We start from the raw sequence: 27,214 nt of genomic DNA, 5'->3' as shown, positions 1-27,214 counted from the left end.
CCTCAGGCATATCTGAATGCGCTGCTCTACTCCAGCGCGCTGTTCGGTGTTGTATCTATGTAGCTTTACAAATGCTTCGCGTGGCGTCCTGCGAATGAGAGGCTGCGTTCACGGAAGGCAGACCCAGTTTCACTCGTGCGCTTCGATGCCAGCGATTGGGAGTCGTTACGGTCCTCCCTAAAAGAAAGTGAATTGCGAAAGCGTGCGTGCAGTATAGCTGTACGTCTCTTTTGTCTTGATGATGCTGATTCTGCCATGTCTTCATGGAAGTATACCTAGGAGTGTACGTGAAGTTTAGCGTGCGCTTACGTTCTATTTAGCGTATATTACTCTCATGGTGTCGGCACGTTGACGAACTTCCCAAGGCTTGGGCTTGTTGATGAATCATCTTGACGGGGAGTTATGCAGACAAAAGACGGGACACAAGACAATGTCTGCCTGTCTGTGCTCCTTCTCGTGTCCCGTCTTTTGAGCGCACACCTCCCCATCAAGACGTTGACGAAGGAAGCAGTCGGCGCGACTAGGATCAAACTCTTCAATTGGCCGAACATGCGGGCGGGAAACGGGAAGTCAAGTTGCAAGAAATGCACACTGTGGATTGATACCGGCGAACAGAGCGTCGGCTTTCGATAATCTTCCAAGCCCGTGAAGCGTGTAGGCATTTATGCATGTGGCATCGAAGATTCCAGCGTTATCGCTTGCGGTTGCAAATCGCAGAGCAATCTGTAATGTAGATGTGATGCGTTATCAGATGAGAAGGCTCTAAGTATCTGGACGGTTCCCCGTCATTCGGGTGCGCCGTGGTTTACGCGAGGCAGCAGTTGCACGTGTAATGGTGTGGTATATGACACAAAATAGAATGAACGGAGCCTGTGTGCCTGTAGGGCATTCGCAGCTATATGCCTGATTTGAATGTGTCCTGTTGTTGCAGAATTTTCGTAATATGAATGAGAGCTTGAATGGGAACTATGCTGTAGGTGAAGTGCTATGTCAAGAGCCCCAGATGGTCCAAATTTCCGGACACCTCCACTTCGGCTTCCTTCAGTCATACTGTGGTTTTGAGACGTAAAATCTGACAGATCCTATTATCAACACTCGCTTGCAGTTACGCAGTTATGTTTTCATATTCCACACTCGCACACTAATTCCATATTTTACGAGCATCACCTTTTGATTGATATGAAGTTTTTGAACCGAAGCACCGGCGTCGCTCAGTGGTAGAATAATGGGCTGGCACGCAGCGGACCCGGGTTAGAGTTTTCAAACCAACTTACCACGAAGTGTAGTCGGCATTAAGCGCGGTATTTATCTATATATATATGCCTTGAAAGGAGGAACGAAGTTATGTGCGCAGCTGCTGACTAGGGTGCTACGGGTTCGATCCTAGAGGAAACGCGATTTTTGCAGGATAGTGAAGGCTACCCGCGTATTTGGATTTAAGTGTGCGCTAACACTCTGAGACACTGTCGAGAGTGTGAAGCACTCTTCCTGCCTGGCACGTAATAATGAGAAGGGTACATTCTAATTCATATTTAAAGAGAGACGTGTCAAGAGTACCACAAGGAAGTCATTCACGCACACACTTTTCTTAGTGTACGGTTTACAGCCAACTTCGTTCGATGTTTGTCTCGCCTGGCCCAGGGGCGGCGCCAGTAGGGAGTATGCGTTAGTACTCGCCCCGAGATCTACTTATAGGTGGTAGCACAGTCACCGTGGTAGTGTGGATAGGCAGCCGCCGGCGCGCATACAAATGTACAGTGTCAATTTGCGCGCCACTGTACAATACAAATGTACAGTGGCGCGCATACAATGTACAGTGGCTGCTTGTAGCGCGTTCAAGCGGGAGCGATAGCAACCACAGCCTCTATACCCGTCATCTAGTGGCGTCCAAAACAACCAGTCATTCGCGATATGAAACCAGCGGCCAGATAGCAACCGCCTCCTCTTCAAGGTGATTACGTTAGAGGCCGGGCGTAATCGCTTTGAAGAGGGAGGGGGTTGCAATCTCGTCGCCGGTTCCATATCGCCTCAATGACTGGTTGTTTTGCTCGCCATTAGATGACGGGTATAGAGGCTGTAATTGCTATCGCTCCCGCTTGAACGCGCTATAGAAGCAGCCGCTGGAGCTACTTGTACATGAAGAATGTCGATGCAAAATAGAGGAAGCGAACCAGAAAATTGACGGATAAATACTTGGAAAACAGCAGGGGGCTAAACCAAAAAGAATTATCAGTTAAGAAGAAGGTGAAGGAAGCTGAGACCGATATGTGGAGAATTGGCGTGATAAAGAAGTCCACACTAGAGATATATCGAACTATTAAGCAAGAAATTGCCAAGGAAAGGCTCTACGATAATACTCGGGTTAGTTCTCTACTGTTTGAGGCGAGGACGGGAGTATTGCGAACCGAGACATATCGGACCAAATACGATGGGGTAGACGCGGTATGCAGTGCGTGTGGAGAGGAAGAAGAAACTGCCGAACACTTGATAATGTTCTATAAAGGGCTTCATCCTATAGTTCAGGATGATGGCGCAGAGTTTTTCAAAGCACTGGGGTTTAGGGACAGGGAGGGCAAAACAGACTTTAAGCGGGTAGAATTAACTAGAAAAAGGTTATCTGATCGGTGGCCAAAGTCAAGGCACGAGTGAAAATTAAACCCGTCACTGCAAAGTACCAGTCCTCAACCTCACTATTTAAAGGAAAAAAAAAGGTAAACCTAGTTTTTAAGTTTTCAAGTATTACGGCTTGGTGGTGTTAGCCACCACCCAATCTAAAGGATACAGCCAAATCAATCCATTCATCCATCCATCCATCCGAAGCACGCGGGCCACGCGTTCCCTTTCATAAAAATTGACATTGCACACAGCGGTCCTTTCTTGTAAGCGGTGTGAACTGATTTTTGGCGAATAAAATGCGTTGACTGCAGCGTACGTGTAATATGGATGTTGCTGATTGCCGAATGAATGCACGAAGCTCGCAGAACGTTGCTATTACTTGTGGGAGAAAGTCAATCTGCCATGTAAAGAGATGTTCGTGCTCGGCGGCTGTCGGCTCTTTCGCGGTATGCAGGCCATCGACTAGATTATAATTCTGCTTCCTGGGATTATGAAGCGTTTGTACAGAACCTGCGCTTTGATGGTTCAAGGGGGAAGATATCGTTGCATAATTTTAGCTCTATAGACCTTTCTGACGTTCTAAAACAATTGAGAAGCAGTTATGTGACATGCATTATTCGCTTCCGAGTAGCCGCTGCTGGAACTCTGCCGTGACGTGCTATGCAGTGTAGGCGAGGCAAAGGCATGCTTCGTTCTACCTTGTGGTTGTTCAGAGGCATTTTTTTTCTCGCATTGTACAAAAAATACTCCTTTGAAACTTTCTGAATGTCTTGCTAACAAACCATATATGTAAAATATATAAGCCATATCTATACTTGTATCGCTACATTGGGAAAAGCAAGCCGCAAAATGTTATTCCAACATTGTCACGATACTGTGGCAATATTTTTGCGTCATTTGCTCCTAAGCTATTTGAATAATTTAATATAGAAACATGTAAAACAGAAAATGTGAATAAGTTACGGGCGAAAAAGACGGAGATAAAGAAAGTTAAACAAACATAAATTAACTATCATAGTCATGAAAAAGAAGTGTCTTGACATTAACGAAAAAATTTTGTTTTAGTAATTGCTCAAACCAGTGATAATATATACACTATTTAACGCGACACCGTTTCACTTGGGTGCCCAAAGTTTGAAGCACCCATTATGCAAGACAAAATTTTTTCCTGAAATATAATGATGACTCAATAACGACTTCTTCCGTGCATATATACCTGCACAATTTTTTTAGCATGATCAGAGATGGTCGAAAATTGGCCGGGTACCCTTGATATGTATGTATGTATGTATGTATGTATGTATGTATGTATGTATGTATGTATGTATGTATGTATGTATGTATGTATGTATGTATGTATGTATGTATGTATGTATGTATGTATGTATGTATGTATGTATGTGTGTGTGTGTGTGTGTGTGTGTGTGTGTGTGTGTGTGTGTGTGTGTGTGTGTGTGTGTGTGTGTGTGTGTGTGTGTGTGTGTGTGTGTGTGTGTGTGTGTGTGTGTGTGTGTGTGTGTGTGTGTGTGTGTGTGTGTGTGTGTGTGTGTGTGTGTGTGTGTGTGTGTGTGTGTGTGTGTGTGTGTGTGTGTGTGTGTGTGTAATTTCAAATCAGGCCGTTCGAAAGTTATTAAGAATGGTATTGCTTTTTTACGTTTCAGTTGTGCCCTGTTTAGGCGTTGCTCGCATCAGGTGGGCACTAGTTTCTCGGAACAAGTGATGAGGCTAGCAGACGCATGTTTTCCGGACGCTAGCATCCGGCAAACTGTTCGCAAGCTGACCAAGCGAGACAGTACCGCTACTTATCTAGATCCGGAACATAGGAATTCTCCAGCAGTACTTCCGTACATACACAGACTATCCCACAACTTGAATAACATTGCTGGCCTGTCTGGAGTAAGTGTAGTTTTTTTCGTCGCCTATTAAGTTGGATGAGGTTTGTGGGGTGGTTGAACGGAAACTTAAGAAGCGCGTGTCAGGAGTAACCAAAGAAGGCTGTCGTGTCAAACCCGTAATTCCTTTTGTACAGCGCAGAAGGGTATCGTCTACCTGTTGCCGTTTTTCTGTGGTCGTGTATACATAGGCCAAACAAGTAGATGCATTAGCTTTAGGTTGTCGGAACACAGACGTTTTTTAAAAGGGAATGTATCCTCACATGTGTCCGAACTTGTTGCGCAGTGCCATTGATTGATTGATATGTAGGGTTTAACGTTTCAAAACCACCATATGATTATGAGAGACAACGTGGTGGAAGGCTCCGGAAATTTCGACCACCTGGGGTTCCTTAACGTGCACCCAAATCTGAGCACACGGGCCTACAACATTTCCGCCTCCATCGGAAATGCAGCCACTGCAGCCTGAATTCGATCCCGCTACCTGTGTATCAGCAGCCGAGTACCTTAGCCACTAGACCACCGCGGCGGGGCGGCGCAGTGCCATTGCACACATATCTTTTATGAAGCTAAAATTACATCGACACATAGAGATCAAACCACACGAAAAATAATTGAAGCATATAGTATAGAAAAGATGGGGGTCAACAATGCGTTCGCGTGTCTTTTATAGACCGACATGATGGCGAAGTCAAGTACTTAGATAGCACAATATCTTAACTCTCATGTTGTTGGGGAGTACACGTGGGATGTATCCAGGTTTTTTCGTTGATCAAAATGTCAGCTGATCTGCCTTTATCAGTCTGTGTGGTCATATGGGTGTGAAGCTTGAAGTGTTGCTTTTCCTGCTCAAGCTCTTCCAATAAAAATTCAGTTGCGAACTGGCGCTGCGGTTTGTCCCTTCTCTTGTGTCCACGTAGTCATGCGCTGCGTTCAAATATGTTCAAATGCTTGCCTTACGTGGCTAGCAGACCACGCAGGGAGCAATCCACACTAGGCGCACTTCAGCCAGTGGCCATCAGGCGGCGAACTTCCCCCACTCCTCATATTTTTTCTTGCCCCCACTTTGCCCCTCCTCCCCCAAAACCAAGAATATTCAAAACGCAAGTCATATTTTACTAGCCTACCTGCTTTCTTACAGGACCTCAATATTCGCGGGTGCCCCTCTCTCCCCCCCCCCCCCCCACACACACACCTCCAGCAGAAAAATCTTGACGCCGTCCCTGACCTGGCCCTTTCCTATATCTTGGAAGAGTGAATGGTGCGAGTGTGCAGAAACGGAGGAATACACTCCCTGTTCGTGTAAGACGGCACGCCAGAAGTCAATCTACTCTCCCGCGATCGGGTCCTCGTGCAATCAAGGAAGTCCCGTCTTTTTGGCCCGAGGAATTCCAGGTCGCGCGGGGCACGATCGGCAAACGTGCCGTGTCCCTGTTATGTCCCCGCCAAGTAGACTGCTGCCTGATTCCTCTATCAACGAAATGTGAACGTAGTACAGCCCCCCTCCTCGACGCACACGGAAAAGTCATACAAGTAAAAAAAAAAGTGCAAAGCAAAATGCAATGTACTTCTCTAACACGCGCGTGCAGTGAGCGACCTTTGAAGAATGTGAGACAAAACGCAACGCTTCCGTGTGTCGTGCACTGTGCAGGAGGACAAGAAACTTATTTGAAAACAAAGAAAGCGGTAGAACTTTGCGCAGTTCTTCGCGCGCCGGAAAGCTGGCGCTACGACTTCGTGGTGCACGGCTTTCAAGTTCGTGTTAGGAAATACGAAACGCAGTGACCTTAGAGAACGTCTTTTTAGCCTTTTAGAATATACGTAGTCACCATTGCTCGACCAGGGCCTTATTTTTCCAGTGAAGTCGGAAAGGCCGTGATTGCCCAATGGAACGTCAGCGCGCCGATGTTGTATGGTGGAGAAACTGCTGTCTCAATGGCCGAACGGACACTTGTGTGCATCCAGTGCTTTTTTTCCTCTATCTGATTTTGGCATGGGAAAAACAAACACGAATCAGAGCCCCTAGAACACTGGTGCTGAATTATTTGATATGTACTTGATACGTAAACACACACTTTTAGAAGTAAGAGTAATAGATGTATGGAGGTTTCTCCTCTAGAGGAGTAACTAACCTGCCCCACCCACTGCTCCATCTTGGGAGTAACGGTGACGCTACTCCACGCTCTCGCAGCTACTCATCAATAGAGCAACTGCTATTTTGTGCCAAAGAAAAACAAGATTTTTGGTTTACCTAACCGGCCTTTCAAAGAGCGCGCAGGCATTTGATTAGATGTACGATCAGTGTGCAAGTATTACATTGAGAAAGAAATTTCGGAATATGCGCAGCAGACACACTGGATTTAAACTCATGACCACTCGGTCGGCATGCGCGCACACTATAACCACTACATAAGACCACACTTCGGAACCGGTCGAAAGGAAACATGTCTTTGTAAGCACCTATGGGTCGTTTGCACACGGCACGAACGTACCCCCAGTTACCCCCCAAAAATGGCCACTTTACTCCGCAAGGAGAAAAGCACCCCTCCTTGCCGTACCATGTGGAAATTTTTCGCATACAATTAATCTTTTGGAGGATCAAAGAGCCATTTTCGGGGTTATTGCGCAGTTCATGCGGAAAACTTTTTAGAGTGCAACTACAAGACACGAAGAAAAAGTGGAGGGAGCAGCTTGACGTTTGCATGCCAGTGTGAGGAATATAACACTAGTCTACTTTTTGATAGGAGGAGGCCCTACAGACAGTCGAATATGAGTGCGAGGAGGAAATGCTAATGCACTCAGGACTCTATGCATATCAAAGTTACCTTATTTGCTGTTCTGGAAGCTTCCCTTTGTGTCCTCACTGTCACGTTCGTGTCTTATGGAAACTGGTTTCTGTGTGCAAGCGTTTTTTTTTTGTTAACAGCTTCCCTTTCATTTTATGGGTATTTCAGAAATCCAGTACACCAGAGTGAAGCGCACTAATCCATCAGTGAGTAATGTTTTTTTTTTTTTTCGAGAAGCTCAACCACACTTTATGAACACCCACGGTCCCAAGTATGCGGATCACGGGAGCGCTTGCCGGGAGCGCAAGCCGTCTGCTGTCGAGAGTGTTTCTCTAAACGGGATTCGACAGAAAAATGCTTTTGAGAGCAAAGCGTTCGCAAACAAACTGCGCAGAGCTGCGAAACTGTACGGATCAAAATAGTTTCTATACTTTTGCTCAGCGATGTACATTAACATTCGTCAGTCCTTTTGTATGTGCAAATTTCAAAAACGAATTGTGGGTATGATGTGAGCCCCCCCCCCCTCCGTCCGTCCGTCACACAACTGGCTAGAACGGCTCTGCGGTTTCTTTTCAATTAAAGTATGTTTACATGCGCCATCTTTTCTTGGGATCGGTAGCGTGACCCTGTCATACCTGATGGATTCCTTTCGCAAAGTATTGACGAAGCCTCGTTGATGCTAAAATAAGATGACTGATCGAAAAGAGCTAGCGGATCGACTCCGCCCAGTTGCTCCCAATAAAAAAAAAACGCAAGTTAGACGTAGCACCATGAAGTGCAATTTGGTGTTGAAGTCTCTCTCTCTCTCTCTCTCTCTCTCTCTCTCTGTTTTTTGCTTCTGAAATACAATGATTGATTGAGTAAAGAAAAACGGAGAGAAGAGGCTAGAAACAAAAAAATTCACGTCGGCCCAGTCAGTCCCAATTTAGAAAAGGCACAGGAGGCTGAGCCTGACTGAAAGCCCGCATACAATTCATTGGAGGCAAGGAAGGTATAGGTGGAGCTACGTGGGGTCATTCAACTGCATGTATATGAGAATATATTGAAGTGGGTGAAAAGGCAACTTGCTGCCGTGTAGAGACCGCGACTAGTACCTTCGGGTAATGCGTTCGATGCTACAATGACGGGTCATGCTCCCGTCAACAACTTGATTGGTGATTTTGGTGCTTGTAAACCAGGCAATGCCAGCACTGTTCACCGGACCCTTTCACATTTGGCTCACAATTACTGCCGTAGAGTTGAGACCATAAATAGTCTGAAATGCGTGTTGATGGCATCTTTTTAAGAACAACAAAAAATCAGCCTTTGACAACGTGCCACTCTTTTGTTCAGTGCACTGAATGTTGTTTCGGAGGAGAGGGGAGAAGCTCCCCCCAAACGTGCTTTTCCAGTACTTTCCTGGAAAATTCTGTGCAGTTAGCTTAATTCTGTCACAGGGCAGACAACGAGAAATACCCTTTACTCTAGTTCATTGATGGATAATTCACACCCCTTTAGGCACGTTGCATGGAACTGTTCAGGCGTTGTGTGCCTGCAGTGAGGAGACCGCTGAAGAACCGACAGAACCAATATGATCAACCGGAAAATTCCGTTACTTATAACGGTGTTTTTTCACAACGTGCGTTGTTCAGACTGCCTTCTTCTCGGTGGGACCATCCGAAATAAATTTTTGCGTGTGCAGAACACGTGGACGTCATACGAGTCTATTCCTTCACTGACGGTTACCTCGGAAGTGTGGCAGCTTGGGCTAGTTGGTATGGCATGACGATAGTTGTAGCGCGAGAACAAAACGACGACACAGAGACAAGAAGGACACGAGCGCTAACTTCCAACTCCAGTTGGGAGTTAGCGCTCGTGTCTTTCGTGTCCTCGGATTGAGTTGTCTTTCTAGTAAACTGTTACCATATGACAAGAAATGTTGTGGTCATCTCTCTACTTGTTGCTGCTTTTTTCATGCTTCCTGGATAGCTCATAACCATTTCCTGCCCCACAACATTGAATTTTTTCATGCGTTTAGTCGTCGGAGAGGTCATGGTTGCTTCCCACACAAAAAGCCCGACGAGCCATGGTAGAGCGCAAAGCTGTGCACAATAGATTTTTTTTATGAGGACCACCAGCGTCTGCTTGAGTGGCTTCTCTCGCCTTCCTTCGAGGACAGGAAAATCATATGCTTGTTTCGTGCAGTTTCTATGTCATGGTTAGAAATAAGGAAAGTCGTTCCTTCTTCCACGTCACGTTTTCGGCATCCTTGCCACCCACTGTGGTGGTGGTCCTGAGAAAACATATTGTCTTCATTATTGTGGTGTACGTAGGCATTAGGACATTAATGGTCTCTAGTAATTAAGAGTTAGACTGGATTCAAAGAAAACAAAGAAGCGGTAACAGGAAGGCAAAAAAGGTTGAGTGGCCGCAGCAAGAGCAGGACCGGGGTCATTAATGAAATAGGTCCTTTGCCTTTCACTGAGTGCAGTCAGGCAGATGGTGATAGTCTTTATAATGACACTTGTTCTCAATGTCATTTTGCGTGCTGTCATATGGGAAAGTTTTCTTGGCATTTGGCGAACACAATTACAATTGATTGCATTAGTGCGTTTCTATTTCGGGCCAGACGCAGTCTCGACACCAAGAACAGGTTGCATGGGCTGATCCTTTCTATCGTAATCTACGTGACTGTTTCTCACATTACCAATAGACAGTCGCCTTTCCTTTAGTGCATGGGCCCCGCCGCGGTGGTCTAGTGGCTAAGGTACTCGGCTGCTGACCCGCAGGGCGTGGGTTCGAATCCCGGCTGCGGCGGCTGCATTTCCGATGGAGGCGGAAATGTTGTAGGCCCGTGTACTCAGATTTGGGTGCACGTTAAAGAACCGCAGGTGGTCTAAATTTCCGGAGCCCTCCACTACGGCGTCTCTCATAATCATATAGTGGTTTTGGGACGTTAAACCCCACATATCAATCAATCAATCCTTTAGTGCATGGCAACGTCAGTTATGAAGTTTTTTTTTTACCTCATCACTTAATTATGCTCATGCGGCGCAGCTCCCATAACAATACGTAAGAAGTCATAATTTTCTGAAACCCTATTATCTCAAATGATTGTCTCAGAATTTGACGCGTTCTGTATGCACATTTTGCTATTTATTCCTCTGAGGATACTACACATGATCACTCAGTGCTATGAAATCGCATAAGAATTCAATTGACGTTAATCTGCGGAAACATTACTTGCCGGCATGAAGCTGACTTCCTGAATGCAGAAGACAGTGCGTGAAACTTAAGAGACAGCGTTTGCTTTTGTTCTTGTTCGTATTGTGCACAATAACGCCCAATTCACACTGAGACATCTGGTGGTGACGTCGGCGCGAAATCCACTCCGGCGGTAGCAAAACGCACCGGAACAGTCCTTTCTGAACTGATCGGTACAGCACCGATTTTTCCGGCAGCTACCACCGGATCCCGTCACCGCGAACCAATGAGAGTGCAAGTAAAAAAAAAAAGAACGGTGGTGGCGCTCGTGATAAGACGGCCACCGAATACTGTACTCATAACGAAGCCCTCCGTAAGCATTCCATTCTTTTAGACAAACGTTGTCTGTTCCCACGAGTAGAAAGAAACCTCGACCTACCCAAACGCGTACGTCAAGTTGCGACCTGGTTGAACGGGTTGCATTGTCTTGGCACGACCAAACTTCTGGCGTTTTGCAAATCAGGACAAAGCAAACACCAATGCTTGCATCTTTTTTTCTTCAGCGAATTGATGTTTCTGCTACTAAGATATGGCACGCACATGTTACTACATTTTACCTTTGCTTATACATGACCCGCCATAGCGACGTGTGAACGCAAGAGCTGAAGAGACTGGGAACATCCGTCCGACTTTTGCCTTATAGTTAGTGTTTTACGCGGAAGATGACGCTGTATGGATTTTTGTGTGGTGTCGTGTGTGAATGAATCTGGCCTTCGGCGACGCGAGAATTCTGCACTCTGTTGATGGCAGATTCCCCAGTGTGAATGAGACACAATAATGAAAATGAATCATGGACATGGCCAGGCATACTAGTGTTTACGTTATGACGTTCTTTTTTTCCTTCGCAGTGCGTGTTCTCCATTGATAGCCGGTGTTTGTGTTGTTCTCTTCTGTGGCGACATAGTTTGCGCACCGCGAATGCACGTGCAGTCTCTGCATTCTATTTGTACACGTGGCATCGCTGCAGTAATAGGTTGATTGGTGTAGCCGTGAACAGGTAGATGGACTGACTGCCATGCGAACCAGATGCTTCCGTTCCACAGCGGTGTCATCAACGCGTGCACGGCCTTTTCTCCAGGAGCACACGTCTTTCTTGTGGCCGTTTGAGGCCATTTGCTGGTGATCCAAATGTCGTTTCGTTCCGCTCTCGGGCTAAGTGGTTTCCCCCTTTGCCCCGGCCATTTCGTGACTCCATACCTTTTATCCACACTTGCCCTCCACTTTTCCTTTTGTGCTAACCCCCCCCCCCCCCTGACGACCTCTTTTTTGTGTGGCCACCCATACACTTGACCCTGGCATCCCGAGCTGCTTGACAAGCAGATAACGACAACAAAAGAAACGCCTATCGTCCTTATCTCACTTGTGGCCAGTCATCAAACCTGTAGTTAAACGCAGGCTTTTTTCGTCTACACAAAACGCACACAAAAGCGGACAGTAGACCAGCCACTTGCAGTTGTAGAAGGGTCACCTCGAAAGCAGACCGCGTGGGTTTTCGAGACCAGGTGAATTCGTCGGGTGTGATGTCGGTTGGCTGTCGTAGAAACGAGGGAAGTCCACGTGAAGTCCCGAAACGTCGGTGTTCTTCGCTGGCTTCTGTTCTGGTTTGGACGTGGTGCATGACGTGACTGCTCGACGGTATGCTTGTTTTGGCGCGTGCTTTGGGACACCAAAACGGATTGTTGTGATGGCGCTTCGCGTAAACGCCTGCCGTTTGACCATGCCTTATGGGTGTACCGGATTTTACTAAAGCCCAGACGGAAGCACACGGTTAAGGTAAGCCACGGAGAATCATTGCACACGCAAACGAGTGAGCATCAAGCATTTTGTGGAGTGTAGCGTGCTCTTCGCTTGAATGAGATAGACGTCCGTTGTCTTTGTTTCTTTCTTCACGAAGCATCGATTATAAATCCATGGCTGTGGGTATAATGCAGGTTGGGTCCTCTAGTTGTGGTTTGCTAAATTTCTGTAACGTTTTGCGCATGTACCGGGAGGGGGTGGGATGAGGGGTGCGAGTGGTATAGCCTATAGCCTACATATTCGAAGTTTTTGACCGAGCTAGTTGGTGAAGATTCATAATAGCTTACAGTGCACTCTGACACACGAAGAAGGGACACGCTAGGCGTCGTGTGTCCCTTCCCTTCGTCCGTGTCTCGGAGTGAGCTGTAAGCTATTATGCATCTACCTATTGTAGCTTCGCAGCTACAAAACTGTGGATACAATATTATTGTGCTGTAGTCCGATGGTTGGTACATTTGCAAAAGCACCGCGCTAATGGAAACACAACAGCGCGAAAAATCACGGTTATCAATAGAAAATAAACACAGACAGCATTGACATGTGTGGGCTTTGCGTGTTTCCATCGCTTCTTGTGTTGTGTTTTTTACTACCCTTCACAAAGTTCAAGTTAACTCTTCCGAAAGTGCCATGTTCGTCGCCTTCACTTTGTTATGCCTCAAATGCTGCTCACTGCCTGACCCGGCATTTCTGTGCAGAACAGCACCAGCGTACGGGCCTCTCTTTGTTCGCACAATAACTTCACAATTATTTTAGGGTGTATATTCGGAATCCGCATTTAAACTATTTGTTGACAAAACCGGCTATAAAGTAAATTGGATGCTTCTTCTGTCCAAGTAATCCCTTACCTGGATATGTGACAAATTTACGGCAAGGCTAGGTTGTTTCTCTTTTTTTTCAGCGACCATTAGTGCCGTTGGCCCGTGACATGTTCTTGTAGACTCTTTCATAAGTGCATGGCAGCCAGCTCATGCTAATGGGCTGTCGCGTTCATTAGTCATAACAGAGAGTGTCGCAAAAGATAGACAAGAAGGGCAAGATTGAAGCTCGCGATGGGATAGTCGTAAGCAGAGGTTGGGGGCTGGAGCCTACCTTTGGACTGGTGAACTCGTCTATTTCTAAGCTGCACCTGAATTACTTAACGTATGTGTGTGTATGCTTCGTACCCATGCACTCCTGCAAAGCAATGAAAGGAGAGAGGGTATATGCGAAAGTGGGGGAGGGGGAAAGGAGAGGCCACCGTGGCAAACTAGGCGCGTCAGAAGAGAGGAGGCATCCCGCGATAAAAAGAAAAGTGTGTCACGGCGGGCTATAGTCAGTTGTCGAGTGCCATGCGCTACAAGTTGATTTATGTAGCAGCGTCAGGGCTACCGCTCTCGTGATAACCAGTGCTTCATATCAATTAATCACTTCTGGTGTTGCTGATACTCAAGTTCCTGTTGGCATCGTTGCGCAAGTGCAAAGAACTGGCTATATGACCATCTGTAACTCTTCAACATATGTCCGAGCGTGCAACATTGATGCATATATTTAGCGTCTATTCATGACGTGTCGCTCAACAAAAGAATTACAACAAGTCCACTTTTCCTCCGCATGCTTCGCATAACATCGATTCGCAATGTACGCGGGATCTGCCGAATCTTTTTGTTCTAGTTGTTCTTGTAGCAAAACCGTTACATTGTTTTGCTCTTAACGTTCCATGTGCATGGCTTTAAACTTGTAGGGATTACTATATAGACACTGCCACCTTTGTGTTCGCAGATCCTGTGAAGCAAAAAGCCGTGGTGCGCCCTCTAGGGGGCGCCCCCGCAAACCATAGGACGAACTCCTGAGGTCCATGAGGGGCTGGATTCGCTGGTGGGCCCTCTTGCTGGCCCTGCTGCTCCCTGGACCATGCTTCAAGGCAGCCGGTGGGAGAAAACGTGCAGAATTACGAATGTCTAAGTAAAGAATTAGGTGTTGAGGTAGTTAATGAAACATAGCTGTAAGACTGGGCATTGTGCAAGCGGTGCAAGATGTTCGGTCATCATAACATGTACAACTATGGGCGTTTCATGGCAGGCTTTGATTGTTCTGCGCATGAGGTGTCGGGACAGACTGCATATGAAATACCCCCCCCCCCCAAAAAAAAAAAAAAGCTACCAATCGCGAGTCAATGTATAACATCATAAGAAACGTTTATCTCACTTTGTTCCCCCTTCAAGTGGCGAAACGTTCTAAGATGTTACTGAGCCCGAGTCAAAAGCTGTTTTAAGCATAGGTCGGTAGAAATTGTGGCGGTAAGACTCGCTCATAAAATATATTTCGCACTTAGGGCACAACCGGACTGAGGCTAACCACAATTTCCCTGATCCGGATTCACACGCACAAAAATTTGTGAGGGAAAAGTGTGGTGAGGCAGCGCGAAAATTTGAAACCAGCTGAAACCGATGTTCTAATGCCGGTAACTTACAATATATAGCATTTATTCGCAAAATTTGTATCTGCTAGCATGTTCCCAAAGCAAAAGTGCGCATGTTTTTTTTATTAATAATTTTTCAACTTCGTTGTTGTTTACTAGCCCATCAAGATTGAACGAGAAACTTTCTGTTCTGTACAAGGCTGTGAACATCTTACTGATATGACTAAGTTTGTCTTTGGTGGTAGAGCATGAAGGCTAATAAATGTTTCCCGTGTACCATCCTCCCCTCCCCCTCCAACCTCCCAAATATGTCATATAGTACGTCTCTCTTGTGATTGCTGTAGAGCAAACATATCACTCAATTAAAAAGCTTTGATGTAGCGCAATACGATGCACGGACAAGGGAAAGCACATATAGACACTCCATGGCGCTGAATATGCGCTTCCTCGTGGGCGTGCCTCATTTTCGGCTGCATCAAAGCTTTTCAAATGAGTCACCAAGAAGCCCACCTTGCAACCCTCGTCGACTATTGCTGAACAAAGGCCCACTCACATTGAGTTAGCGGTGTACTCACTGCCTATCCTTTGCGAACATCTAGCCTGATGTCTGCCAGGGCATTAGTCAAGAAAAATTCCCTAGGCACTCCCCCCCCCCCCCCGATATGCGAATGAAGGGGGGGGGGTAGCTGTTTCACCGAGAATAAATAATGAAAATGCTGGTTCTTCAAGTCCTTGAGCAGGTGAAGTCCCCCGAAAAAAAAAAATCTTGGCTATGGTCTTGACGTCTGCACTACAGCATCTACAACTGGAGTCCTTCTCGTCCATGTCGTTTAAACACGCAGAGAGTCTGGCCCTCTTCGAGAAATGCATGCCGGACCTGGGCTGCTTCCGCACTGGCGGCCACTGGTTTCACCTGTTGTACCGGCCGGTGTCGCTACTGCCCGACGACCGGCACCTAGTCAACACCACGTTCCTGCTGTTCACGCGCAGCAACCCCGTGGTGCAGGAGTACCTGCAGTCGGACGTCGACCACCTCGTGCACCACACCGTGTTCCAGCCAAAGAAGCCTACCAAGATCATTGTGCATGGCTTCATGGACAACATCCTAGTTGGAAACTGGCTTTTTGTGAGTACCTCATTGGCTGGCGCATGTAATTGGTGTTTCTATACCTACCGTAGGTGACTAAATGAGGGTCACCCCAGATTTTAATTTTGGCAAAGCTAGAAAGAAAGAAGGCTTCTTCGAGACGGAAGCGAAAAATTTACGTTGGCAGGTCAGCCCTTAATGCATCATGTTGTTAAAACTCAGATAGTGGTCTCCATTTATTGCTACAATGGCTGTCTGTTGACGAGGTGAAGTGTGAGAGTAGGATAAATATTCCTATGTTACCAAAATCAATGCACAGTCCTCCATTATTGGGTTCGAAACATATTGTGCTTTTGATACGTAATGCTTGATGTGAAAACGACGCTGGTGAAAGATATATAGTAAACTACACTGAATTGTGTATAGTGGTGTTAGGAGTGCATGGCAGACAAGATACTAGAGACATATCGCACGAACGAGTGCATGCTCCATCCAATTTATGTGCTTCTAAATACACTTCATTGCTTGTATACAACTTTTGCCAACTTATTTCTGCTGTGTCTCTTAACTCTTGCAGGAGATGAAAGACCGCTTCCTGGACACCATGGACTGCAATGTGATAGTGGTTGACTGGCGAGGAGGCAACGTGCTTCCTTACAGTCAAGCCACAGCCAATGGCAGGGTCGTTGGAGCAGAGATTGCCTTTCTAGTCAAAACGACGGAGGTGCTTCACCTTTTTTGGCAATATAGTTAAGAAAACACGCATACTTACCACAGTACTGGAGTTTAAATTAGAAAAAAAAAGCATGTTTGAAGTACCGAGGACAACAGTCCTCACTAGTTCTGTACGAGACGAGATAAGCAGCAAGTGTATGGGAGTAGTCTTTATTAATGAAAGCACACATTGGTTTGTTCAATCAGTCTGATCATAGCCAAGTCTGACTGGCCAAGGTGTATATTGTAAAGATACTACTTTGCGGTGTAATGTCTCTGGTGGTGGCTCATGCTGTTACATTTACCCAATGTTACGATCTGCTGCGCCCCTCATAAATTGCGGTAAAATCGTCTAGCGGCAAACATAGGAATCGCGGAAGTGAGGCTATACGCATCTTTTATCTAAAGAGCCATGTTTTGGAGCATTAAAAATTTAGTGTTTCTCGTATCTTCACAAGACGGCATTCACACAATTACGGTTTTACACATTCTGTGGTTCTTGTATGGATTTGTATCGGCGTTGATGCCTAGCTGCTTTTTCGAAAAACCTTACATTCAAAACTTGCTGCCCGGCTAAATTGAAAATAATGTGGTATACCTATGTTGAGCACCTACATATAGGTGTAAAGCAGCTCGTCAACAATTGTTCATTAGGCAGCAAGCATGGCAAACCAGTTCGACCCACCATTAAATGACAACGATCTCCCTTTCGCAGAAAGTGTTGGGGGCGAGCCAATCAACCTTCCATTGCATCGGACACAGCTTGGGAGCCCAGATCTGCGGCTACGCTGGCTCAAGACTTGGCAACCTCGGTCGGATCTCAGGTATACGGCTGTGCCAGTTTCTGGGAGATTGGAACTAAAAGTTGATTCGGTCAATTGATTAATCAAGCAAAGCTTTGTGTGACCGCAAGTGTTTCGTGTTTATATTCAATGAACACGAGAAGCTCGTCACAGTTGGTCGTTGAGCTTGGAAGTATAACAAATAATACAGAGGTTCTCAAGCATCTTGGTCTTGGGGAACCATGTTAAGCATCATTAAAGACTGAAGAACCTCCTCTCTCTGCCCCTCTTTTATGCAGTTACTTTTAATTTGATTAATGCTAAATTCACGTGCGAAAAGCGAGGGTATATAAAAAATCTTACTCAGTCACATGCAACGTACTGAACTCGCATTCCTTGCACCAAGAAGGCGACCAGCCATTACCAGCCACATGTTGGCTTCGGGACTCGGCCGATTCCTGAGCTTATTTTTGATATAGGCTAGTGGCAAGAATGCCAGATTATTTGCATCTATTGTTGCAAATTGTTGCAAAACTCTGAGTTTCTTATCTTCGGCGTCTATCTTCAATCAGGAAAAAGGCTCATTAAGGTAATATAAAGCCTCCAAAATTCAAATGTAATAGCTTAAATGCGTGGCCCATTTTTGGAGTCTGACTGGGTACAAGCTGCTAGCTGGATCAATTTCACAGCTGACGCGTGTCTGTAAATCCCTGAGATGTGCTTACAGACACTCGTGTGTGAATAATAGGGTCTCCATAAATATGTCGCTCCTCGATTTCAGCGTCTAAATGCCTTCGCGATTGCGGAACGAGGAAAAATTTATTAGTGGCTCGCAGAATCTCGAGCTGAGTGACCTGCGAAATCCCTAGGTTTCCCAGAACCCACTTCAAGAAGCCATGAATGAGTAAACTGCTTTTGTTTTCTTTTAACCTTGAAAATACACTAAAAATATTACATTGGGTGTCCTCCCCAAATCTATGGCATCATTGAGAGACACAGTTGTGGAATTATCCGGAAGTTTCGGCCATGAGGTGCTATTTAACGTGCCCTGACGTCACACACCATACACAGGCCTCTGCCATTTCGGCTCCATTGAAATGCAAACCCACGACCTTCAAATAAGCAGCTGAGCGCCGCAGCCACTGATTCATCGTTGTGAACTACTCTTGAAGTTAGACCAGATTAAAAGCTGAGGTATACAGGACAGGTTGAGAGTTCTGTCTAGCCTAGGACGCATAACACGCAATAATAAAGGACACATAAAAGACGTGCACTCTTTATTGCGTGGATAGTGACATATATATATATATATATATATATATATATATATATATATATATATATATATATATATATATATATATATGAGATATAACAGACAGTAATGCCAAGGAATGTACAGGGGAAGTTATTAAAATCAATGGAATGTAAATAAGATGAAAGAAAAGTGGATGAAAAAATTACCAACTGTGAGCAGGAATCGAACCTACGACCTTCGAAGGTCGTAGGTTCGATTCCTGCTCACAGTTGGTAATTTTTTCATCCACTTTTCTTTCATCTTATTTACATTCCATTGATTTTAATAACTTCCCCTGTACATTCCTTGGCATTACTGTCTGTTATATCTCATTAATATTGTGTTAAAAACACGGAAAAACGAGCCCTTAGGTATACACTTCTTTCCCTTATATATATATATATATATATATATATATATATATATATATATATATATATATATATATATATATATATATATATTATAATGAGGCGTTTTAGAGTTGCACTCTTTTATAAAACAGGAGAGCGGTCACGACACGTCAAGTGGTAATGGCGGAACCAGCCTGAGTCCCCAGCCAACCAAACGTCGTCTTCTTCACCGACTGAGTCATACCCCCTGCCCTTCTGAGTAGCATTCATCTTCTTCACTACATTTTCCTCCCCTCCGGAAAAGAGCCATCCTGGCGACTCATGGGCAGGAGACAATAGAGGGATCGTAATACGGTTTTAGGCGGTCTATGTGGACGGTCTCACGTCCACGGCGTCGTTGATCATGGGGCTGTTCAAGCGGCTCCACGATGTAATTGACGGGTGAAGTTTGTTTAACCACACGGTAAGGTCCGTCATACTTGTACATCAGTTTCGTTGAGAGACCAGGGCTGGTTGAAGGGATGCGAAGCCAGACAAGTTCATCCGATGCATAAGAAGCCGGAGGCGTCGGGCTATCGCGGTGGTGTTTCTGGCGTTGCTGTTCAGCACTTGTGAATGAGCGGGCAAGCTGACGACACTCTTCCGCGTATTTAGCAGCTTGTGACATCGTCGTCGACTCAGCAACATCCGGGTGGTAAGGAAGGATGGTGTCTAGCGTGCAAGAGGGCTCGCGACCATAAAGGAGGAAATATGGCGAGAAACCAGTGGTTGTCTGGACAGCAGTATTATGCGCGTAGGTTACAAAAGGGAGAATACTGTCCCAATTGGTGTGATCGGTTGCGACGTACATCGACAGCATATCTCCTAATGTACGGTTGAATCTTTCTGTAATGCCATTTGTTTGAGGATGATACGCGGTGGTGGTGCGATGAATGACTTGGCATTCCTTGAGAAGCGATTCGACAGCGTCCGACAAAAACACACGCCCTCGGTCACTCAGGAGTTCACGTGGTGCACCGTGACGTAAAATGATCTGATGCAGTATGAAACGACCGACGTCGCTGGCTGACGCAGAAGAGAGTGGTGAAGTTTCTGCGTAGCGCGTAAGGTGATCGATAGCGACGATTACCCAGTGATTTCCAGCCGGTGTAATCGGAAGAGGTCCATACAGATCAATACCAACACAGTCAAACGGTCGGGCAGGACAAGGTAAGGGTTGTAGTGGAGCTGGGGAAGTTGGAGTGGGATTCTTCCGGCGTTGACAAGCGAGACAGGAACGTACGTAGCGACGGACGAAGCGATACATTCCACGCCAGTAGTAGCGGTGGGACAGGCGGGTGTAGGTTTTTAACACTCCGGCATGGGCGCATTGTGGGTCGGCGTGAAAGGAGGCGCATATGTCTGAGCGGAGACTTCTGGGAATGACTAGAAGCCATTGGCGTCCTTCGGAGAGATAATTACGTCTGTATAGCAAACCATCTCTGATAACGAAGTGCTGTATTTGACGGCGCATACTTCTAGGGATATTTTGCGAGGGAGTTCGATTCAACAAGTTGATAAGTGAAGCGATCCAAGGATCTTTTTGTTGCTCCTGTCGCATGTCACTGACACTAAGTGCAGATACGTCGGGGGCAGGCGAAGACGGCGGCTTGTCACTACATCGTAGAGGTGATCGGGACAACGCGTCTGCGTCGGAATGTTTTCGGCCAGATCGGTAAACGACGTGGATGTCGTACTCTTGTAGCCGAAGCGCCCAACGGGCAAGCCGGCTGGTGGGATCTTTTAACGAGGAGAGCCAACATAATGCATGATGATCTGTAACCACGCTGAATGGGCGCCCGTAAAGATATGGTCGAAACTTGCCTATGGCCCATATGATGGCTAGACACTCTTTTTCGGTGACAGAATAGTTGGCTTCTGCTTTTGTGAGTGCACGGCTGGCGTAAGAGACGACGTACTCATCAAATCCAGGTTTACGCTGGGCGAGCACAGCACCGAGGCCAACTCCGCTAGCATCCGTGTGTATTTCCGTCGGGGCAAGAGGATCAAAATGTCGCAGTATAGGAGGTGACGTAAGAAGGTGGCGGAGTGTGGCAAATGCATCATCACAAGCTGACGACCAACTAGAAAGGTCTTTGTTGCCGGCAAGAAGGTCAGTCAAGGGCGATATGATGGAGGCGAAGTTGCGAATAAAACGACGAAAATATGAACATAAACCGAGGAAGCTGCGAAGTTCTTTTAAGGTCTTCGGCTTGGGAAATTCGGCAACGGCACGGAGTTTCGTCGGATCCGGAAGAATGCCATCTCTAGATACAACATGGCCCAAAATGCGAAGTGCTGCTTCGGCGAGCGCCGAAGCAGCACTTCTTCAAGTTGAGCTGTAGACCGGCGGCGGTGAGGCAAGTAAGCACTGTCTCGAGCCGCTGAAGATGCGTTGAAAAGTCGCTTGAAAATATTACAACATCGTCTAAATAGCACAGACATGTCTGCCATTTCAGGCCACGGAGGATGTTGTCGATCATGCGCTCGAAAGTGGCAGGCGCATTGCAGAGCCCAAATGGCATGACGTTAAATTCATATAAGCCATCAGGGGTAACAAAAGCCGTCTTGGGGCGATCAGCCTCAGCCATGGGAACCTGCCAATAACCTGAACGCAGATCTAGTGACGAGAAGAACTCCGCGCCTTGTAAGCAGTCAAGGGCATCGTCTATGCGAGGTAGCGGGTAAACATCTTTGCGCGTGATCTTATTCAACCGGCGGTAGTCGACGCAGAATCTTATTGAGCCATCCTTTTTCTTGACTAGAACAACTGGGGAGGCCCACGGGCTGTTAGAGGGCTCAATAACACCTCGCTTCAACATGTCGTCAACTTGTTCCGCGATTATGCGACGCTCAGATGCCGATACCCGATACGGACGCTGACGTAAAGGAGCGTGAAGGCCAGTGTCGATTTCGTGAGATACAGTGGAAGCACGGCCCAAAGTCAGTTGCTGGTGGTCGAAGCTGGCACGGAAGCGCTCGAGGAGGGCGATGATGTCGGTGCGTTGCTGGGCCGTAAGGTTGGGGTCGATGCAGCGCGAAATTGCGTCGGTGAATGATGGGGAAGAGGATGACGCGCAGCAATCAACAGCATCAATAGGTAGCGTAGTCGAGTGGTCAGGAACTACACGTGCACTCGAGGGATCAATGTCATCGGCAAAGCCCAGGCACTCTCCGCACAGTAACTTGGAAGGCGAGGGAAACGGATTTGATACATAAATTGCACTTGATCCATCGTGAATATTCAGAACGGCGAAAGGAATCAGGAAGCACTTGCGGCGAACAGCGGTTAAAGAAGGCGTAAAAAGAACAGTTGAGCCACTAGAGACGTCACAGGAAAGCGGAACTAGGGCGGACGAGAACGGGGGTATCGAAGTGTCGGCGGCGACGAAAACTTTTGCAGGTGAAAGGGACGAGTCGAGTGAAGCAGCGTCGCATAACGGCGCGAACTCCACTTCCGCGCGAGCACAGTCGATGACGGCATGATGAGTGCAGAGAAAGTCCCAGCCTAATATAATGTCATGGGAACACTGCGGGAGCACTACGAACTCGACGACATATATATTGTCAGCAATAACGACACGTGCTGTGCATGCAGCAAAAGGGCGAATTCGTTGCTCGCTCGCAGTGCTTAAAACGAAGTCGTGTAGAGGCATCGTGACTTTTTTTAGTCGACGGCAAAGTTTTTCAGTCATTACAGACACTGCAGCGCCAGTATCGACCAATGCAAAAACAGGTATACCTTCAACGGAGACAGCAACGACGTTGGACGGCGAAAAACAAGGTCTTGTGGAGTTCGAAAGATCCGCAGTTCTTGCCCCCAGAACCGCGGCTCCTAGTTTTCCTCAGGGACAGGGCGAGGTCGACGGAGCATAGGGGAAAGGGAACGGCGTTGAGGTGAAGGCGACCGGTGTCTGTTGAAGTTCCGGCGAGGTGAAAATGTGTCCATGGTGGTAGTCTCACCATATACAGCCGGCTCCGGTCGTGGGGGTAAATCATAATTGTTGGGCCTGACGTCGTCACGCAGGAAAAACTCACGCCGTCGACAAAATCGTGCCACGTGACCCGCAATTCCACAGGCGAAGCATATGGGGCGGTTGTCTTGAGTGCGCCAAGGGTTCTGAAAGCGTCGAGGTGGTGGTCGGGAGATAGGACGGGCAGCCTGGTACATAGGCTCAGTCGGTACGACAAAGGGACGCGTGGACGTAGGCGTTCGCGACAAAGAAACGTGGCCGTTCGCGACAGGTGGACGTCGGGTTCCGTTCAGTGCTTCGGCATAGGTCAATGGAGCAGCCACAGGTGGTGCGTGAGCTGTTGGTAGCGCCTCGGACACTTGCTCCTGGACTACTCGCTGTATTGATGGCGCTAAAGTAGATGGGGCACTTTCGGAGGTATAAGGCACGAGGGACAACTGGCGTGCGACCTCCTCTCGTACAAATTGCTTGATCTCGAGAAGCAAAGTGGTGTGATCTATAGAGCCAGCCGACGTTAAAGCGGAGATTGTTGCACATGGCGCGCTGGCACGACGAGTGGTGTCCCGCTGTTTCCAGAGCTCATCATAGCTCTGACACAGTTGGATCACTTCCGCTACCGTTTGCGGGCTTTTGGCGACAAGCATCTGAAATGCGTCGTCAGTCACGCCTTTCAAGATGTGTTTGATCTTCTCGGCTTCTGTCATGGCCGAGTTGACACGCCGGCAAAGGTCGACCACATCTTCGATATAACTGGTGTAATGCTCACCATTCTGCTGAGCCCTGGTACGCAAGTGCTGTTCGGCCCGTAGTTTGCGAATTGCTGGACGGCCAAACAAGTCCGCAAACGCCGTTCGGAAGGCCGACCAGGTGGGGAGGTCTCTCTCGTGATTACGGTACCACAGACTGGCGACGTCGGTCAGATAAAATTGGACGACAGTAAGCTTGTGTGCATCGTCCCACTTGTGCTTGCTCACCCGGTCGTATTCGTCGAGCCAGTCTTCCGCGTCTTTGTCATCGGTTCCACTGAAGGTAGGTGGATCGCGTTGCCGAAAGGAGCCAAGACAGACAGGAGATGCAGTAGTTGGAGCCGAGGCGGCCGCCTGCTGATCCTCGTCCGTGGACATCGTAGCAACTGGAGGCAACGTACGGTTTCGCAGTTCCAGGATTAGGCGTTACCCAGCACCTCCACCAATTATAATGAGGCGTTTTAGAGTTGCACTCTTTTATAAAACAGGAGAGCGGTCACGACACGTCAAGTGGTAATGGCGGAACCAGCCTGAGTCCCCAGCCAACCAAACGTCGTCTTCTTCACCGACTGAGTCATACCCCCTGCCCTTCTGAGTAGCATTCATCTTCTTCACTACAATATATATATATATATATATATATATATATATATATATATATATATATATATATATATATATATATATATATATAGATGATTGAAGAGAAGGACGCACGTACGAAATGTGGATTTATTAACGTTTCGGCTGGTGGACCAGCCTTCGTCAGAATGATTGCAAATGTCCTACAGCTCACCCAAGGTATCCACTTCGAAAAAAATTTTCCGATGCTGTAAAAAGTAATTCGAAGAATTGACTAGCTTCGACGCATGCCAATGAGAACCTTACCTCGCACCTTTGTTCCAAGGGATTTCAAAAGATGAGAAGGGCAGTGGAAAAACGAGTTCGTTACGAGCTACACACTGCCACTTTAGAAACTTACCTCGCTGCTTCTATTGCACCAAAAGGTCTGAACCTTTTCCTACGCCCTGCCACTTCTCAATTGTCAAATAATAACGCAAAAAGGTGGCAAGACACCCTACAGAAGTCTTCGCTAGAACTTCTGCGTATTACTGTTAATCATTACCGCTCGTCTTTGAAATCTCTGATGAACGAAGAGAAGAATATGTGTAATCAAACCCCGCTTAGTACTCTGGAGGTTAACTCGCTGTGCATATTCGAAGAAAAGAAACGCAATGAAATATGTGCTGTCAAATGTAAGAAGTTACTCAGGGACGGCGTGATGTCTCATTGCACACCCGCGCAACTCCTTAAAAATTTAAGTACGGCGCCGTCCCGTTTCGAAAATACACCCCGTTCGGATGATGTTTCAAACGTAGTCAACATATCGAACTGTAGTCTGTCCAAAGATGAAATGTCTGTATTATCGCGGGGTTTGAAGTTTTGCCCCGCAACGGGTCATTGCGATGAATTCCAGCTACTCAGTGACTTAGATAATTTCGCACGCAACCTGAGATTGAGGGAGTTCTTTCACGGTAGAAATAACAGTAGCCATGCTTCCGGGGTGCTGCCGTCAGCTAAACGTTGGACACCACCATTACAACGCGATAAATACCTTGATCTATATATTGATGCTGTTCAGCGCGATGTAATTCAAGCATATAGGCAGAAAACTTCGTTCCGTCGAAATCTGCGCGACGGAGAACTGAAAGCGATCGAATTATTAAGGAAGCGCAACGACATCACTATTAAGCCAGCCGACAAGGGTGGTGCCATCGTGGTTATGAACACAGCAGACTATATTAAGGAGGCTCTTCGGCAGCTCAATGACACTTCATTTTACAAACGACTTGATGCAGACCCCACAATGGACTTCAAAGAAACTCTAAAACAAAAGATATATGCACTCTGGCGAGATAAAAAAATATGTGATAAGGCAGCCACAACACTAGTCCCGCTAAGTCCGTCTGCTGGCCGATTTTACATGCTGCCAAAAATTCATAAGCCGAACAACCCAGGCCGCCCCATAGTCTCTGCAAACGGAACGGTGACAGAAGACTTGTCTTGTTATGTAGACTCGTTGATTCGTCACCTTCCCGCCACGTATCAGTCTTTCTTGAGGGACACGAACCACTTTTTGTCGGTAGTTAACGACATTGCCGTGCCTAATGGTTCCTTTCTGGTAACGCTGGACGTATCGTCACTCTACACAAACATCCCTCACTCGGATGGCATCTTCGCGGTTGTAGAAGCGTATGAGAAATGTTCCGATGATAAGCCAGTAAACAGCACTACCATTGCGGTGCTACTTGAAATGATTCTCCACATGAACAATTTTATATTCAATGAAGTCCATTATGTACAGGTCAGCGGCACTTCGATGGGGACTAAGATTGGGCCAAATTATGCCAACATTTTTATGGGGAAGCTTGAAGAGGAGTTTTTACGCAGTCGCCTATTAAAACCGCTATGCTATAAAAGATTCATTGACGATATTTTCTTTATTTGGCCTCATGGTGAATCGCACCTTCTCTCATTCATATCAGATTTCAATAACGTTCACCCATCCATCTCTTTTACGCACGTCTACTCGACTGAAACCATAAACTTCTTAGACGTATCTATTAGCCTAATAAACGGCAACCTAATCACCAAGCTTTATCAAAAGCCTACTGACCGACAACAATACCTACATTTCAACAGCAGTCACGCCAAACATTGTAAATCCAGCATACCATATAGCCAAGCTGTTCGTTTTAAACGCCTTTGCTCCGAGCAAGCAGACTTCATCGCTAGTTGTGATAAACTGCGTGCTTCTCTTCTAAAGCAGAAATACCCGGCACCGATGATTGATGACGCAGTGGCACGTGCTGATATGCTTGACCGAAAAACACTGATCAATGCAGAGAAACATTCCCATAGCCTCAATAATGCTAACCTAGTACTCACGCATAGCGCTTCCGCACCCAATGTAGCAGCCATTCTTAGGAAACATCACAACATATTGACGCAAAGCGATCACCTAAAAGAAGTTTTTTCAGAGCCACCCCGCGCCGTGTTTCGTCGCTGTAGGAACTTGCAGGACATCCTCACGTCCTCCAAAGTACGGACTAACAATTACATTTCACACGTTGGTTGCCATCCATGCCGCAAACCTCGATGCAAGTTATGCAAACAGATGACAACCACCGCTGTGGCTAAAAGCTCCGCAAACAATTTCACTTTAAAAATTCGTGGCGATTTCACCTGTGACACAGATAATGCGGTTTACCTGCTTGAGTGCTCCTTTTGTCACTTGCAGTATATCGGTCATACTGAAAATTCATTTCGCTACCGTTTCAACAATCACAAGGCCCATGTGCACTCCATGCCTCATCTGCCGATTTCAAGGCACGTCGCCACTACCGGACATAGTTTTGAATCATTTAGGGCAACTGTATTGGAGGCGGGATTCACGTCGCATTATAAGCGTGAGATACGCGAATCATTT

General features: G+C 46.7%; 1 protein-coding gene across 5 annotated transcripts in view; it reads left to right on the top strand.

Annotated features, from left to right (window-relative positions):
• The window catches only part of LOC119164163 (pancreatic triacylglycerol lipase), a 47,538-nt gene that overhangs the window by 7,139 nt on the left and 13,185 nt on the right, over nt 1-27,214 (top strand). For 4 of the 5 annotated variants that reach the window (XM_075871126.1, XM_075871127.1, XM_075871125.1 and 1 more), the window contains 4 exons: nt 14,093-14,241; nt 15,575-15,858; nt 16,397-16,543; nt 17,249-17,357. In XM_075871126.1, coding sequence (XP_075727241.1) covers nt 14,169-14,241; nt 15,575-15,858; nt 16,397-16,543; nt 17,249-17,357 — 613 coding nt within the window. In that variant the 5' untranslated portion in view covers nt 14,093-14,168. Of the gene's footprint in view, nt 1-11,989; nt 12,311-14,092; nt 14,242-15,574; nt 15,859-16,396; nt 16,544-17,248; nt 17,358-27,214 lie in introns of those variants that run through there. The other variant, XM_075871128.1, reaches the window with a different exon arrangement.

The sequence above is a fragment of the Rhipicephalus microplus genome, chromosome 8 (genome assembly GCF_043290135.1).
Source record: "Rhipicephalus microplus isolate Deutch F79 chromosome 8, USDA_Rmic, whole genome shotgun sequence".
Taxonomy (NCBI): Eukaryota; Metazoa; Arthropoda; class Arachnida; order Ixodida; family Ixodidae; genus Rhipicephalus; species Rhipicephalus microplus.
Note: the sequence above shows the minus strand (reverse complement) of the source record. Positions and strands in the feature narration are given on the sequence as shown.